General features: G+C 44.6%; 2 protein-coding genes across 4 annotated transcripts in view; both read left to right on the top strand.

Annotated features, from left to right (window-relative positions):
• The window catches only part of LOC117140861 (titin-like), a 116,236-nt gene extending 109,027 nt beyond the window's left edge, over positions 1–7,209 (top strand). The window contains exons 31-42 of one of the 2 annotated variants that reach the window (XM_033303998.1): positions 224–265; positions 329–580; positions 698–1,666; positions 1,746–3,413; positions 3,480–3,621; positions 3,765–4,780; positions 4,856–5,161; positions 5,278–5,298; positions 5,365–5,469; positions 5,534–5,728; positions 5,789–6,091; positions 6,293–7,209. In XM_033303998.1, the coding sequence (XP_033159889.1) occupies positions 224–265; positions 329–580; positions 698–1,666; positions 1,746–3,413; positions 3,480–3,621; positions 3,765–4,780; positions 4,856–5,161; positions 5,278–5,298; positions 5,365–5,469; positions 5,534–5,728; positions 5,789–6,091; positions 6,293–6,483 (5,210 nt within the window). In that variant the 3' untranslated portion in view covers positions 6,484–7,209. The remainder of the gene's footprint in view (positions 1–223; positions 266–328; positions 581–697; positions 1,667–1,745; positions 3,414–3,479; positions 3,622–3,764; positions 4,781–4,855; positions 5,162–5,277; positions 5,299–5,364; positions 5,470–5,533; positions 5,729–5,788; positions 6,092–6,292) is intronic. The other variant, XM_033303999.1, reaches the window with a different exon arrangement.
• Positions 7,210–8,624: 1,415 nt separating this feature from the next.
• LOC117140428 lies at positions 8,625–9,542 on the top strand. Of its 2 annotated transcripts, none has more exons than XM_033303342.1 (4): positions 8,625–8,753; positions 8,813–9,000; positions 9,058–9,345; positions 9,401–9,542. In XM_033303342.1, exons 1-4 carry the CDS (start codon positions 8,711–8,713, stop codon positions 9,440–9,442), a joined length of 561 nt encoding a protein of 186 aa, XP_033159233.1. In that variant the 5' UTR covers positions 8,625–8,710; the 3' UTR covers positions 9,443–9,542. The 2 variants fall into 2 exon arrangements, with proteins under 2 accessions (XP_033159233.1, XP_033159235.1); XM_033303344.1 differs by having other exon boundaries at positions 8,628–8,735; positions 8,806–9,000.
• The last annotated feature ends 7,332 nt before the right edge of the window (positions 9,543–16,874 follow it).

Below are 16,874 nucleotides of genomic sequence, written 5' to 3'. Positions count from 1 at the left end.
AGTCGGCTTATGTGGCCAGTGACGGTAAATTTTGTAAAAATCAAAATGCTTTACTTTTACATAAATAAATATCAGCTTATATGATATCAGAGTGGCAAGGTAAAAATACCCAATATAAATGTTGGTTTCTAACGCTATAACAATTCACTGCTCACACCTTAAAAATAATTAAAGTTAGATTCTAGATTCAGATAAAATACTAATGTCACATTTTTTTGCACAGATGGAGCTTCTCTTAATATTACCAGAGAAATGAATGTTGAAGGTATGTAATCCTAAATTATAAACTGTTTAATTAAATATAAACAATCATTTCATTTAAACTTAGAATCTGAGAATCTCAACGTTATGTACTCTATCTGCAACTATATTGCCGACAACAATGAGGCCATAAACCTAGTCGAGGGTGAGAAGGTGACGGTCGTTGGGCGTCACAGCTCTGAGTGGTGGTACGTCAAGAAAAGCACTACGGAAGAGGAAGGATGGGTTCCAGCTCAATATCTGATGGAGCCCGAGGAATACGCGCAGTATGTGCAAAACAAGCTGCACGAGAAAATCGATAAGCTGCCCGTATTTGAACGTAAGTTATTGCCCATACAAAAGGGTTATATGTCAGCCATTAAAATTATTTGTCACTGTCCGCGTATGGTCTATTAACAAATTATTTCGTGTTTTGTTGTGATTGTCAACTGTTAAGGTCCTGGACCAGAAGACAAGCCCATTGCCCCAAGATTTATTGAGAAACTACAGCCGATTCATACTCCTGACGGCTACACGGTGCAGTTCGAGTGTAAGGTTGAGGGCAATCCACGACCACAGATTGCCTGGTTCCGCGAAACTGCTATTATCAAGCCCTCCCAAGACTTCCAAATGTTCTATGATGATGACAATGTTGCAACCTTGATCATTCGCGAGGTTTTCCCCGAGGATGCCGGTCAATTCACAGTTGTAGCAAAGAATGCTGCTGGATTCACTTCCAGCACAACGGAACTGATTGTAGAAAGTCCACTATCTGATCACGGCTCTGACGCCACAGCCCTTTCACGACGCAGCATGTCTCGTGAATCCTCGCTGGCTGACATTTTGGAGGGCATTCCGCCAACATTCTCCAAGAAACCCAAGGCTCAATATGTGGACGAGAATACAAATGTGATTCTTGAGTGCCGGCTGGTGGCCGTGCCTGAACCCGATATTGTCTGGACCTTTAATGGCGAAGACATTGACGACGAAGAGATTAAAAACGTTCGCATTGTTACCGAATCCGACATGCACATGTACTGCAGTGTGGTGCACATCTCTAAGGTGAAGAAATCGCAAGAAGGTACCTACGAGGTTATTGCAACAAATCGCGAGGGCGAGGCACGTCTGCCTATCACCCTCAAGGTTCGCACCACCGACAAGGAGGCGCCGCAAATTCTGGAGCCCTTGCGCAACATGGTTATACGTGAAGGCGAGAGTGTCGTACTATCTACGCAAATTGTGGGTAATCCGCCGCCAAAGGTAACTTGGTATAAGGATGGCAAGCCCGTTAAGAACGCCAAATCCGACAAGGATTTGCATACCCTAACACTTATAACACCACAAAAGTCTGAGAAGGGTGAATACACGGTAAAGGCTGTAAACCCCTTGGGTAGCGTGGAGACCACTGCTAATCTAACCATTGAAGGTAAGTTCTGTGTTTCATGTTTAGGTCTATTATAAATGTTGTTGCAATATGTACTAACTATGATTATTTCCCAATTCAGAGCCTGCTGGCGGTAATGCTGAGCCACCACTTTTCGTGGAACGGTTTGAGGAGCAGAATGTTCCGCAAAAGGGCGAAATTCGCTTGCCAGCCAAGGTTTCCGGTAACCCGGTGCCTGAGGTTCAATGGCTCTTTAACAACACACCATTGTTCCCCAGCGAGCGCATCCAGCAGGTTTACGATGGCGAGAACATCGAGCTTATCATCAAGGATGCCAATCCAGAAACCGATTCGGGAGACTACAAATGTATTGCAAGTAATCCCATAGGTAAAACTTCGCACGGTGCCCGTGTGATTGTCGAGGTCGATGAAGTGACGTTTACAAAGAAGCTTAAGAAGACCATCACCATTGAAGAGGTGCAATCTCTCACCCTGGAGTGCGAGACCTCCCACGTAGTTACCACCAAGTGGTTCTTTAATGGCAAGGAACTTAGCGGAATGGATCATCGCGTCGTGGTTGAGGATGGCAAGACTCACAAGTTGGTGATCAGAAACACGAATCTACGTGACTCTGGAACCTATACGTGCAAGGTTAAAAAGCAAGAAACTCAATCGACTGTCGAGGTGTTGCAACGTAAGCCGGACTTTATCAAGGTTCTGGAGGATTACGAGGTAACCGAAAAAGATACCGCCATTTTGGATGTGGAGCTTACTACCGAGGCGACTGAAGTCACTTGGTACAAGGACGGCGAGAAAATCACACAAGAAAACAAGAACGTCGAGTTCATCAAGGATGGAAAGGCTCGCCGACTGGTTATCCGCGATGCCACCATCCACGACGAGGGTCAGTACACATGCAAGATCGAGGGACAGGAGTGTAGCTGTGAGCTAGTTGTAATCGAGCTACCACCTGAAATCGTGGAGCCACTGAATGACGTTGCAGTGACCAAGGGCGAGAATGCTGTTTTCGAGGTTGAACTTAGCAAGGGCGATGCCCTAGTCAAATGGTTCAAGAACGGCAAGGAAATTGTGTTCAATGAGCGTATTCAACTGGCCATCGATGGTAAGAAACAATCCTTGCGCATTGTCAAAGCCAAGCCCGAAGATGTGGGTGAATACTCCGTTCAGGTGGGCGAGCAGACATCAAAGGCAAAGTTGACAGTAGAGGAGCCTCTCGTAGACTTCGTCATCCGCCTGCCGGATATCACGCTTGCCACCAAGACAACGGATGCCGAGTTCACGGTGCAGTTATCACAGCCCGATATCGAGGTGACATGGTGCAAGAAGGGCAAGCCAATCAAGCCCAACCAGAAGCACGAGGTATTCGTTGAGGGCACTGTCCGACGACTGGTCATCCACGATGCTAGCGACGAAGATGCCGGTGAGATCAGCTGCGTTGCAGAGAACGTTACAAGCAGCACTAAGCTGTGCGTCGAGGAGCTCAAGCTGCCACCCGTCATTACCTCTGACAAGGATCAGACCATCAAGGTTAAGGAGAACGACGACGTAACCTTCTCTGTCAAGTACACAGGCGTACCAACGCCTGAGGCCTGTTGGACCACGCGCAAGGTTGTCGTACCCAAGTCAAAGCGGACAATCCCGACCATCGATGAGCAGTCAGCCACGCTAACCATCAAAAAGGTTGTTGACGATGACGAGGGCGAATACACCGTCAAGCTTGTCAACCCGGTTGGCGAGGCGGAGGCCAGCCTCCATTTGGTCATAATGCGTAAGTAGCCCTGCTTATATTTGAAGTTAATTGCCCCGGAACTGAATACCCCAATCAAATACTTAGGCAAGCCAACGGCACCTGGCACACCCCAACCCCTTGAGATAATGCATGACTCTATAACGCTCTACTGGAAGGCGCCAGAGGATGATGGCAAGTCGGAGATTATTGAGTACATTCTAGAGTATCACGATGTTAAGGAAGAAAAGTAAGTAAACAATTAGCAGATTCCTTTAATTTTTTGTTAATCTATTATCAGACTAAGGAATGCTAATTCAATAGTCTTTTCAATTGACATTATAAATTGTTACGTTGAGAAACTCCTTTAATTGTTATTACTTTTATCTGAAGATGGACTGAAATTAGAAAGATCAAGGACACCACGTATACCATAAGCAAGCTGAAGATCGACACGGAGTACGTCTTCCGTTCGATTGCCGTAAACGAAGTGGGCCCATCCCCGCCCTCGCCGCTATCGCCACCCATCCGACTGGTGCCCAAGGTTGAGACCAAGGCGCCCAGCGTACAAGAACCTCTACAGGATGTGGTTAGCGAACTGGACAAGGAGGTGACTCTGTCCTGCGTGTTCGGCGGCATTCCAGAGCCAAAGGTGACGTGGAAGAAGAACGGTCAGGTGTTCGAATCGAGCAGCATACGCTACGAAAATCGCGTGGCCAAGTACACCATTGAAAAGACAACCATTGAGACTGAAGCCACCTACACGTGCGTGGCGACCAATGAGAAGGGCTCCGCGGAGACCTCGTGTCGCCTAAAACTGCAGCAGAAACCGGTCCTCGAGGTGGAGGACAAGTACTTGACGCAGAAACTGCGCACGGGCAGCACTCTCACCATTCCAGCGACGGTCCGCGGCTATCCACAGCCCACTGTGACCTGGCACAAGGAGACGATCGAGCAGAAGACCACCAAGTCGGTAACCATTGAGACCACGGAGACCACTTCCACCTACACGGTAAAGAAGGTGACCCGCGAACAATCCGGCAAGTACAAGGTGACCGCCACCAATGAGTCGGGCACTACGTACGTAGAGTGCACTGTTCAGGTGATCGATAAACCCAGCAGACCCCAATCTCTGGAGATCAAGGACATTAAAAAGGACTCCATTGTCCTAGAGTGGACCCCACCAGTCGATGATGGAGGTCTGGATATTGAAAAGTATACGCTGGAGAAGTGCGACGTTCAAAACAATGTTTGGATGAAGGTGTCCGACTTTAACAAAGACATTAAATCGTATGCTGTTCAGAAACTGTCGATGAACGCGCAATACATGTTCCGTGTGGTGGCCGCTAATCCCATTGGCGAGTCTGAGCCAACGGAAAGTGATCCAGTTACTATAACGAAAAAATTCGGTAAGCTCACTAGGAATCCGATTTGATTTACTTGAAATCAAAAATTAATACATATTTTTTACTTAAAATAAACAGAAAAACCATCGCCTCCTCGTGGTCCTACCACAGTGTCGGGCATGAACGACACCTCCTTCAATTTGGCTTGGGAGCCATCGGAGACCGACGGCGGTTCAAAGATCATAGAGTATATTGTGGAGATAAGGGAAGAGACTGAAACCACCTATCGATCGGTGGGCGTAACCCTGGGCACTGTGACCAACATCCACGTAAAGAAGGTTGTCAGGAACAAGGGCTACTTCTTCCGCATATATGCGAGAAACGAGGTTGGCACCAGCGAGGCGTTTGAGACCACGGAGAAGATTGTCATGGGCCGCAAAATTAGTAAGTCTCGACAGGTTTTCGTATTATCACAATTGCTTATTGCTTTCGCAAATTGCTTTCTTTTAAACGCCACTAATGCTTGAAAATGCGCAATTCTAACCCCAAAACGACAACAGCTAACGATAATGAAGCCTTAGGTACGTAAGGAGTTCAAAGTTTCAGTATGCTTGGATATTAATGGTTTTGGATTGGCGAAATTTCAGCGCCGCCATCGCCACCTCAAAACTTGAGGGCCCCAGATGTCACCAGCCGAAGTGTTACATTGGATTGGGAGGTGCCAGCTCGCAACGGCGGATCAGAGATCACGGGTAACATAGTTTTAAGAAGGTGTCCACGACATCACCTCACTCATACTCATGATTCTTCCAACAGGCTATTGCGTGGAGAAACGTTCCTCAACATCTACAAACTGGACAAAGGTTATTACACTGGATGCTCACCAGCTGCACTACACGATTGACAATCTGAAAGAGAAGTGCGAGTACTGGTTCCGTGTGTCAGCGGAGAATGAGGTTGGATTAGGTGCACCAGCCGTCACCGAGAGCATATCGCTCAAGACACATGCTAGTGAGTTCATATTGGTAGTTCGTAATTGTGGATCCCATACTGAATTTGGTTTCCTTAAAGCCGTACCCTCACCACCCACCGGCCCACTGGAGGCGCGCGTTCTCGCCGCCAATGCCCACATATTCGAATGGGGTTTACCCGAGTCAGATGGAGGTGCGCCTCTGCTCGGCTACCACATTGCTATACGTGACATGAAGAAGACCATGTGGATCGAGGTGGGTCGTGTGCCAGCTGGCGTGCAGAAGTTCCAGATCAGAGACCTGCAGGAGAACCACGAGTACATGATTCGCATATTCGCGAAGAACGAGATTGGTCTGAGTGAACCTCTGGAATCGGAGGAGCCCTACAAGGCTATGACTGCTGGTAAGTGGAGACGGTCGTATAAACATAGGTTCATACTTACCAAAAACAACTTGCCTAAGGATAGAGGTTGTATTACTTGACAGTTTCTAGTATCGATTAATTCTTTGACTGAGTTACACCACCTATCCTTCCCTTGCAGGACCACCTGTGGTCATGACAAATACTCAAAGCTTAAATACATTTCATTCTTTTCAAAACCAGGTCATGAGAGCCTGCCGGACGAGCCACGCACGGAGATGAGTTCGTGCAACACCTCCTCGTGGCTGCGTGACCACCACATGGATGCGGATATCCATTCGTATGCCCGCGGCAGGCTGCTTCAACGCGATGAGTACTTCTTCCGGTTGTGGGCGGAACTGCCCAAGAGCAAAAAGAAGAAGAGCTCCAAATAGTCGGTGAACGACAACGAAATAAGAAACACTTTAGTCGTAGGTTAAGCGTATTTCAATTGTATTTTATATAACAACAACGCAACGGGGAGAGCCCCCTTGATTTTCTAGCTTTTTGTACTTTAGTAGAGATGACGAATGTGAGGATGGTGTAATGTAATGTGGCATCCCATTGATAGCGATGCCCACGACCCCCGATCAAAGAGTGCGAGCGAAGAATAAACTTAATGCTCGGGTGCGTGGGCGTGGCTCAATGCATCTGGATGGCCATTACGCCATCCAATTAACGGACATAATTTTAGATTTTTCATTTGCATAGAGTTCATTTTTGGTTTTATATTGTTTTACTTGTGCCTTATTTTTGTAAGCTGTGATAAATCTATCAAAATCGAAAGCGTCAAACGAAGCAACAAAACACTAAACTGAATAAAAATGCCACCGAGCGCCAATCCATCGGCATCGGGCAACGGGAGCCAACGAGCCACAGCCCTCCAAGTCCCAATGCCATCCCCATCCCAGGCAGCGTAACTCAATATCCTCTCGGGAGACAAAACAACAAATGGTGCAATTCGATATGAGTTATTCCTGGGGAGTGTGCTGCGAGTCGCTGGCTGCCGTTGCCTTTGTCCTGGATCCGCCTTGGTTTAAATTTATGGCATAGGAATATGAGAGAGTATATACTCGTGTGTCTTTAAAGTTACCAGAGCTAAATAAATAAAATGTATAAAATATAACAAGGCATTTTTACATAGCTACAACCCCTGTGGGACTTAAAACGGGCTACATATGCACGCCAGTAATTGAACAAGAGTTTCGGAGTAATAAATGCTTGAAGTGACCATACAATTCAGGATTTTCAGACGAAAAGTCAAATGAAATCAACTGTGACCGAACGGAATCAAGTAAACAAAATAAATTAATCGACGAATTTTCAATGAATTACGACTTCGAGTGGTTTCTGGTTTGACGGACGCTTTCTGACTTCATCTGAATTCTACTAATTAATTCATTAGACTTGCCTCCCGCCGCATAACTTTGTGGAAAACTTTTCTCCATTCGGTTATTTTCGAATCGTAAAACTTAAAGCGCAGGTCTGAACAAAAAAACAAAAGCTAAAACTCCCCGGTCCACATGCGTGTGTCCAGGCGGTGGAAACTTATCTGGTGACATGGCACAAATGCTGCATAAACTTTCCAGCAGAGAATTGTGTGCAAATTTAATTAAAGTTTTTGCGGTTGCCACTAATCAAAAGATATTATCTTCACTGAGGAGCTGGGATGTTACTCTCAGTGCGGCTAGACGCAGTAATTTGAGCCAACTTTTTGGCCAGAAATGTCTGTGAGAGGAGGACTGGCTTTCAGATGCGCAAAAGCCCATAAAGCTGAAGCATATTTCCGGCACATCAAATTGCAGAAGCAAACAGCAAACAAAGCAGCCAAACAATCGCAGGACACAGTCTCTTTAGCCTGTTATTCAGTTATTGATACACTAAACGATCGAGAAGGAAGCTGAGTAGGAAGAGCTCAAAACGGAAATTTCATTTACTTCATTTACACTCAATTTTCCTGCCGTTGTTATTGTGCGAAATTGAAAGCTGCTAAGCTGCTTTTGACGCTTTAAAGGCGACTGCTTCAAGTATTTTGCAACATTTTCCACACACACACTCACAAACGGATACTTCTGCTTGTGCGACCCCATTAGTTATGGTTTATTAAGGTGAAGACGAGTCGGAAAGCTCTCTGTCGTAGTAACACAATTGTAAACTTGTAATAGAATTTGGCAAGTTCTGTTGAATGCATATAAAAGCAAATTACACATCAACTTTATGGTGTGCACGTAGAAAATTGAGGCCCATTCTGGTTCTGGTTTCTTTTCCTATCTCACCACCGCCCCAAGTTTTTCTTCCTTTTCTCGTTGGCCATGTCAAGGCTCGTCAAACGTGATGGCCTAGGAATAAAAACACCAAATGAAGACGTAAGAAAAGACAGTAGAAACTTTGCTTAATTACTTCCCAAAATAATAAGGATGACTCGAGAAGAACAACACAGACTTTTGTTTTGCAAATAAATTTAATTATCAACTTGTGAGCCTGAAGCATGCCTAAAGTAATAGAGCTTGGAATTTGACTTCATCCAGTGTGGGAAAATTAGGAGGCATCGATTGTACACTTAGTATTCGGATGAACACAATATTAATAGGCTAAATTTTTAACAAATTAAAACCGAAATTTATGTTAAAAATTCCATATAATATAAGTACGGACATTTCAGCAAGTGTGTTAAACTTTGAGTTATTCTTTTTGGACAAAAACTGTTATGGTTTCAGCTATTAGAAGTACAGTTTATCATCGCCATGGGAGCATCGACGGTTAAGCCCTTTTCTGAAGCGGAATGCAAGGCTATCAAGAAGTTCATGAAGAGTTACAAGAAGCACCATGCCGACCTAGACAAAGACGAGGTCAAAAGGTCAGGAGAAAATGCCTGGGGAAAGCTTTTGCCCCATCAAAAGAAGTATTTTGAAGTAAGTATGAGCCAATTGTGCTTCTACGCCACAGTATTTAAAACGCCGGTTGAGCAGGAGAGACCTAAAGAAACCCCCGTAAAAAGAATATTGCCGGCAGCCAAAAAAAAACGTACTAACCAGAAGAAGAAAACAGTCCCCAAATGTCGTTATCATTCGAGGAAAAGACCCTTGGCCAAACCCACAAACACTATCACGAATCCTGCAATGAGCCACGCCTTCATAAGATTTTTGCGAGAGTTCCAAAGGAGGAACGCCACCGGAGACGTAAAGAAAAGGCTGCAAAGAGCAGCCAAAATGTGGTCAAAACTATCTAAAGCTCAGAAAAACAAATTTCGCACGGCGGTAAGTGTATACCTAAAGTTCCAGAACCCTTATTCTATACCAAAATGTTTTAAAGGGAGCGAGCATAAGAAGGAATGAGCACATTGTTTTTAGATAATAAAATAAGAGTCTTCTGAAGAATTAACAAGAATATGACCTGGACTTCTAAGCACTTTTTACAACCCGACTAAATAAATTGTATTGTATCAAGCCAACGTACAAAACGGTTTTTATTATGACTAATTTCCTTGGCTAAACGATTGTGGTAAATGTTAAAAAAAAGGCAGTACATGTTTATTATACCATTGCTCTATCCCCCATGAGTCTCTTGGTCAGACATTAGCCCTGTTAAAGCATTCTTACTCATTTACGATGCGCAACACGGTCAGATTCGGTCCCCAAATAGTCGGGACGGAGCATATACATGTGTAATTGGCCAGGCCAAGGAGTTGTAGGCAATAAAGCCAGGAACAAGTTGACAGGCCCATACATGCCACAAAGTGCAGCGCCATAAAAGAAATAAAATAAAATAAAATAAAATAAAAACGGACAACTTCCGGAGCGACTTGCAGTGTGATCAACCGATTTCCGTTGACTAAAGTGTGCAAACATTTATGAAACATGCCATAAACGGTATGGCATTACTGTGCCCAGTGGAATGTAGCTCGCACCCAAACTAAATTTCAAACTGGAACTGGACGACCATTATGAATTCAGCTGGCGAATTTAACGATTTAAATAACAATACAACTTCAGCATTTTTGTGCCCAGCTATTTGCGAACAGTCGGGCAGAATCAATATGCCCGACTTGCTGCAGGCTCCCAGCAGCGCAGCATATTGTAAATATAAAATATTTATTGCCAGATTGCACACGCATCCCACAGCAGCAGTTGGTTTTATTCACCAGCACCTTCCTGCACAGAAAGGAACCGGTTAGGGAAGGCGAGCGCCTTTCAATGTATTTATTACCCTTGAAATCTCTTTTCAGCCTTCGAATGGTAAAACCCCTTTCTATTTTTAAGACTCTGAGTAGAATTGCAAGTCCGTCACAAACACATTTTAAAATCCGTAGACCGTCAAAACTTCTTTCTGTGCACCTGATTCTTTTCACCGACAGATATGCAACACACCCGTCCATTCAGGCGCTTCCTTCCCAATGAATGCATAGCATTGAAAGCATCCGCAGCAAGAACATGGCACTTTTTTCAGCTCGTCCTCTTTTTTGCCTTGCATGCATTCAGAACCTTTGGTGGCAATTCATAACATTTACCAGAACACCAATTTAAAATTTAATAGAGACATTTCTGTACAAATTAACAGCAAATTTGATTGCGCACTCCCTTTCGTTTCACCAGCCATTTAAAAATCAAGAGAGCTGAAAATTAAATTTCACGAACTGTTTTCACTTGTGAAGGAGGCAGAGGAGCTGCTGCTGCCATGTAAAGACTTTTAGTGGCTTCCGCCATGGCAGTCGAGCAACCCAAAAACTAATGAAAGTTCCTTCCTCTGTAACCTCCTGACCACCGCCGAATGTGTACTTTCTTCACACATCTGATGACATCGTGTGCTAAGCACACACCACACACACACTCACACTCACCTAAAACTCTGCATGACTTTTTGGCGGCGAAGTAATTAAAGTCAATTGCCATTCTGCCAAAATGCGCTCAACGTGGCGTATACGTAATGCGATTGGTGTATGGCTCTTCTCCCCCTGCGACCGCTCTCTCTACCAACACCATTAGTTGCGTTGACTTTTCAGCTATTAGCTAACACCACAAAGTGTGTTAAATTTATTAGAAAACCGTCTGTCAAAATTCAACTTGGCGAAATGGCTTAAACGCAAGATTTATTTGTAATTTTGATTTCATACTTTTGTGCTGCGCTTAACATTTTTGTTTAACATCCGCCAATCTAGGTGCTATACCAAAGAAAGCCGGATATTTTATGACTTTGTAATGCCATCGTAAAAGTTCAGTTTGTGGCCAAAGCCGAACACCATTTGCATTTATCCGCAAACAACTTTGTTATGTTGTGGGCTGGAGTTTGGTTGATTAGCCCATTATATAGTGTTTTGACATTTACGAGCATATTTTTTGGTAAGTGGAGATAACGATGGGCAACACTTTTGAATATGAATCAGCTGCTAAAGAGATTTATCATTTAAAGCGTACAAAAGCATATTTGTGGGGATTGCTCGTAAACTAGTTGGTATTTTTTAAGTACTTTAAGCAATGATATCGTTAATACAAATACGTTGATATGCCTATAAAAATAGAATTCACTAATATAAACATAGCATAATAAACAATTTATTAACCACTGACTTATTGAAAACATGTTGATCTTTCCATAATTTACGAAAACTCCTCCGAATGGGGTAAAATATTACATTTTCCCCACGCAGAGTTTCCCATGCAAATGCCACAAAGTTTCTGCATCAGCTGCCATTGATATATTTTTTTCACTCCGCAGTAATTTTTCCGCGCTTTCAACTCCATCATCAGTCAGATGTTCAGGCCACGGTGACTTAATTTCGCTGTAAGTTCCATTGGCCTCTGCATAAATGCATTTTGATGCAGCTGCCGGCACACGAGGGGCGCTAAACAGATTTGCACCTTGCATATATAAAGTCAAATTTGCAAGTTCGCTACGAAAATTGCAACACAAAATATGCAAACGACAATGGGTGTCCTGTGTGAAAATGTTGCTGCTGGCCCCGAGGATCACGGCAAGCCAGAAAAAAATGGCTTAAATTCTTTGAACTTGGCCATCTACCATCTGGCAGGCAGCAGCTGAAAATGAAGTTGCTTTCTGAAGGGAATTGGGTGGATGAGGTGGAATTCGGTGGGCGGCGGCGTCTGTGACTTAATGTGGATACGTGTTGGGCATTGCCAAAGATAAGTAAACGGTGAACTTAGCTTTGGTCTTCCAGCTGCACAAGTGCACTGCTCACTGCTCACTGGTAATGTTTCTGTTTACGTGCCCAGCCCGGCTGCTTAGAATGCACTCCTCGGGCTCGGCATACGCTGCGTATGCGTGTTGTCGTTCTCCTAGTGCCAATCGAATGTTCTAATGTTTTGCAGCACATTAAATTGCCAATATGGCTTTATTGTCCTCAGATCCCCCATCCAGACTCCGCAGCCTCCGCGCCCGTTCCCGTGCCAGTGGCAGCGATTTATGCTGTCACATTTAGTGGGTGAGTTCAACGCGGGGCAGGAGTGAAAGTAGCAAGTTGAGCGGCGCCTCTGGGGCCATAACAACTCTACTCCTCGCAGTCAAACACAGTGAGGCGGGATAGTGCTGACATATCAGCACATTTAAATATTTTAGAAATGTTTCATTCTATTCACATGTTAATTAGTGTGCGTATTAGGATACAAACTATTTAATTAGTTTGAAAAATAGTTATTTCAAAAATGTATATTTATTGGTTAGTGTGCTTAAGAATTCACGATTCTATATCTTGAGGTTACGCTGATTTGCAGTATTCAATACCTTTCTGTGTGGCGACTAAAGTCAGTTGGTTGCGACACCACTGCCTGTCGGAGCCACACAATCATTGCCAGTCACATCGGAGCGTGTGACTCGACTGGAGTCGCTGCGTCTGCTCCGGGCTTCCATTCGCAAGACATAAAACGTGGCACTCGATGATGCCTATGGGCGACTTCGCACATCGCGTTGAACCAATATATATATGTATTTATATGTATGTGTGTGTGTACATACTTATGTATGGGTGTAGTGGCGGTTGGTTGCCTACGAGCATTGCCATCCTGGCCTAAACATCACTTCACAACTGCCAAGCCGAGCACATCCGGTTTCCGTTAGTTGTGCAAGTCCGCCACGCCCCGTTCCGCCCAGTGCCACGCCCCCCGGACTGCAGCACCTGTCTGTCAGTTGGGCTGATGTTACTTCAGGTAATATCATTTAGCCTTGTCCTGGGCGCACACGAATATGTTGGAAAAATATTATCTCGTTACACTGTTAAAAGTATGAGAAGAGTGTTCGTTCGGAGGACTTTTTGCCCTGCAACTGCTTTCTTTTCTTTTTACCATTTTAGTTCGCCACCATTTTGCTTCTCGCCTAGTTTGCCTTCGGCTTATGAACGGAAGTACGTGTCGCTCGCCCCAAAAGAAGCCAGGATGGTATAAAAAAAATTAATGTATATATATAGAAAAAAATTGTGAAAAAACTACGCACATTTGGCAACACCACCACAGGGGATAAATAAATGTGTGTGTGTGTGCGGGGTCGTGGGAGATGTTTAAATTTGATTTCAAGTGCCAGCATTTTGATGGCGAAATAAGTGAATGCGTGTTGCGGCAGCTTACGTGTCCTTGTTATGGCCAAAAGTTCCAGTTCGAGCTGAAAGTTTGAGGCGAGTCGAGAGCATTTAAGGGAAACTTCAACTTGTGTTCCGGAACAGGTTAAGACAAGTGCGCTTAAAGCGCCAGATAAGAAACTTCAATCAACCGCTGGGGAATCCAGCAAGTTTCTTTCGTGATTTTCAAAACTAAAAGCTAGTTTCAGATAAGTCCCAATTTTCCGGTGCGATTTGGTTTGGTCAAGCTGGGTCCATTCAATAACTAACTACCCGAAGATGTCTCTTAAATTTGTATGATTTTGGTAAGAAAGTTTAGTTGCTTAACTTTCTTCTTTGACTTTAATAACAGAACTCTGTTCGGAACAATAGCACTGGTACCACTGGTAATCCAATCGCTTTTCTTAAACTATCTGACGTTGGAATTAAATGTTTGGCCGCTTTTTTGCCAACCCCAATTTCATTTTAATTGCCCCCAGCTTCGATTAAGCGTTTGATTTTACATCTTCCCCTTGTTTCCCGTTGCCTCTTTTCCGTTTCCCAGTTATTGTAATTTACCATTTCCTTGAACTGTGCCACACTGCTCCCCTGGACCAGCAGCTCACCCTTCATGAGCATGTGGCTACAGTTTGGAGCACTTGCCACGCAGAAGTTCCTCCGCAGGAGTCGTCGTTGGGTAAGGAGAATAAGAATAACATGCAGCATAAGGAGCCACCACTTGGGGGCAGCAGTGGGCGCCAAAGAGGGTGACCAAGTAGCTGAGTGGGTGGCACAGTCCGTCGCTGGTGGTGCTGCTTGCTTTTGATTCCTCATGCGTGCAACGTTTACTCAGCCGCGTTCGGTGCCCGCGAAGTAGCCAAAATAACACACATTCGCATCCCGTCGAACTTCTCCCCTGCCTACCAGAATCCCCGGCTCATTTTTCCAAGTAATGGGTACTCCAGTAGATGGAGTAACTGCGTTTTAGAAGAGCACAATTCATTATAATACATGTCTTATAATAACTAATTATTGAATTTATAATTACTTAATATTCAATAACCATATTCGAAAAGAGGAACGTATTATCGATATCTGATCCCAGGATACACCAAATTCGTAACACCGAATCGCATCCTCTTGCTTGCTTTGTTCACGTATGAATTTGCAGCAGGGCGGCGGCGGTAAATGCGAAAATGGGAGCGCCGGCGACGCTTCACGCTTCACTCTACTTGGCACTCACTTAATTATTGCACAAGGAACTGAAACGGGGGCACCAAGGCGTTCCGCCTGGGGCTGACACCACTACCAACACAGACCAAGGGCTGCATGCCACAGGCAGTGCGAGCTGCAAGTTGCAAGTTGCAACTGCAAGTGCAATTCGCAAGTGCAGCAACACCACAACGACTACTGCGACTGCAGCTGGAGCAACAAACTTTGCAGTGTGGCAATGTACTTGACATGCATGCTTAAGCGTAATGTTAAAGTCACATCGCCCATTGGCTGAATAGCCAAATAGTTTAAAAAATGGTGTGGAAAGTGTGGACATTCCCTATTTTTAACCCACTATTTAATAGCCAAAACTAAATAGGACAATCTAGTTTTAATGCAAGTCAAATGGTTTAACCTTCGCTAAATTAGCTCGACCGCAAAATATCATTCACATCTGATGCCCACGTGACACCCGTTCCGAAACTTTGCATAATCCATGACGGAAATGTTTGAAACCGAATTTCCAATTGAAAATGTGTAAAACGAGAGAACGGTAATTAGTGGAGTTGGCCGCAACTGAGCTTTTCGATTCTTGAATAAATTATTTCCACGCTAATTATGCTTAATGTCCTGGCAATGGTTATTCGCTGGCACATCCAGCTGTTACCTGTCCTCCGGTGGCGCAAACACATATAGGACACATCGCATCCGGCGACAAGTTTTGTCCGCTTCCGGTCGGCAATTAAGTCGGGCGCAATTTGTATAAGCCACACCGCCGATACTATTGTTATCGGTCTGTGGCACACACTTCTGTGCGCGCGGTTTGCTGGCCATTTTTCATTTCGGTTTATCTGGTGCTTTGCTCGTGCTCCTGTTTTACAGGCTGAATGTGGTGTAAGCCCCTTTGGTTTGCTTATTTCGTTATCATTATCCTGTTATCATGGAGCTTCTGCTGCTGCCAGGAGTGGCGCATAATTAAATTATCTCGCAATTGCCTGCTAAGTGCGCCCGACATTCGTTTATGTGGGAATTTAGCAGGGTATTAACTCCCACGCTCCTATTTCCTTGGGCTCTCCTAGCTGGGCTGTTTTTTAATATTTATTTAGCGGACCTTTTTCTGGCCGCCACTTCCTGGCTTTTATTCTTGTTTGCTCATTTCTGCGGCTTCCCTAATTATAATCTCTGAAATTTTCAGTGAAATAAACTTGGTCCGCCGCCCGATCACAAAAAACATCAATAAGCTTAAAGAACCTTAATTATTTTGTTTTGTGCTTTCTTTTTATTTTTTAATCTTTGAAAACTTTCTGCGGCTGCCCAAGTTGTTTTCGCTGTTGACCCATTTGGCCGGGCCTCAAGCCCAAAAACTGGACTCGAAAGTTTAAGAGCATTTCCCGATAAAAAGGCAAAGTGTTTGGCCCGCTTACAGCAAAATCACTTTGTCATTTACATCTGCAGCCCCATGCATCCCCTTCCTGCATTCGGCACTTTGGCCAAGGACAACATCAGAGGCTTTGCATAACAAATGCATTGTTTTGCCTTCAACTTCTCGGACTTGTAAGTATTGTTCCGAGAAGCTGTTGCACCAGCATACACACATGCACATCCCCAGCACATCCTGTTTGCTTAAAAGCTTCCGCCAGGCTCTAAGGAGCGTGTCCTCGTTGCTCCCAGCAAATGTGCAATTATGACCAAGCATGAGCCAACTGCCTAACTGCCTGGCCAGCACATACATACGAGTACATGGCCCAATGATTGACGCCGACGGCCACACATAAATCAATAGAGTGCAACTTGAGCATGGAAAAATGTCAACGATTGGACAAACAGAGCATTCCTTGCCTTGACCCCCGCTCATCTGGCCCTCATCTGCTCATCAGAATTTATTTGCAAAAATAATGCCCATCATTGTTAATCAAAGGCGGACAAGGCAGGATCTGGGGAGTTACCCTAATGCTGACGCTGGTCAGCCATTGTTGTGCTGTCCGGTGGCCAATGGCCGATAGCCAGACATTTGCTAGTCAGGAATTCAGACCA

Source organism: Drosophila mauritiana, chromosome 3L (assembly GCF_004382145.1).
Source record: "Drosophila mauritiana strain mau12 chromosome 3L, ASM438214v1, whole genome shotgun sequence".
Classification (NCBI taxonomy): Eukaryota; Metazoa; Arthropoda; class Insecta; order Diptera; family Drosophilidae; genus Drosophila; species Drosophila mauritiana.
The sequence above is the reverse complement of the archived record's forward strand: the minus strand, read 5'-3'. Positions and strand labels throughout refer to the sequence as shown.

Coding starts and splice junctions, on each gene's coding strand:
- LOC117140428 (XM_033303342.1), top strand. CDS start 8,711: ATGTTAAAAATTCCATATAATATAAGTACGGACATTTCAGCAA. Junction 8,754..8,812: donor AAGTACGGACATTTCAGCAA/GTGTGTTAAACT, acceptor TTCAGCTATTAG/AAGTACAGTTTATCATCGCC. Junction 9,346..9,400: donor AAAACAAATTTCGCACGGCG/GTAAGTGTATAC, acceptor AATGTTTTAAAG/GGAGCGAGCATAAGAAGGAA.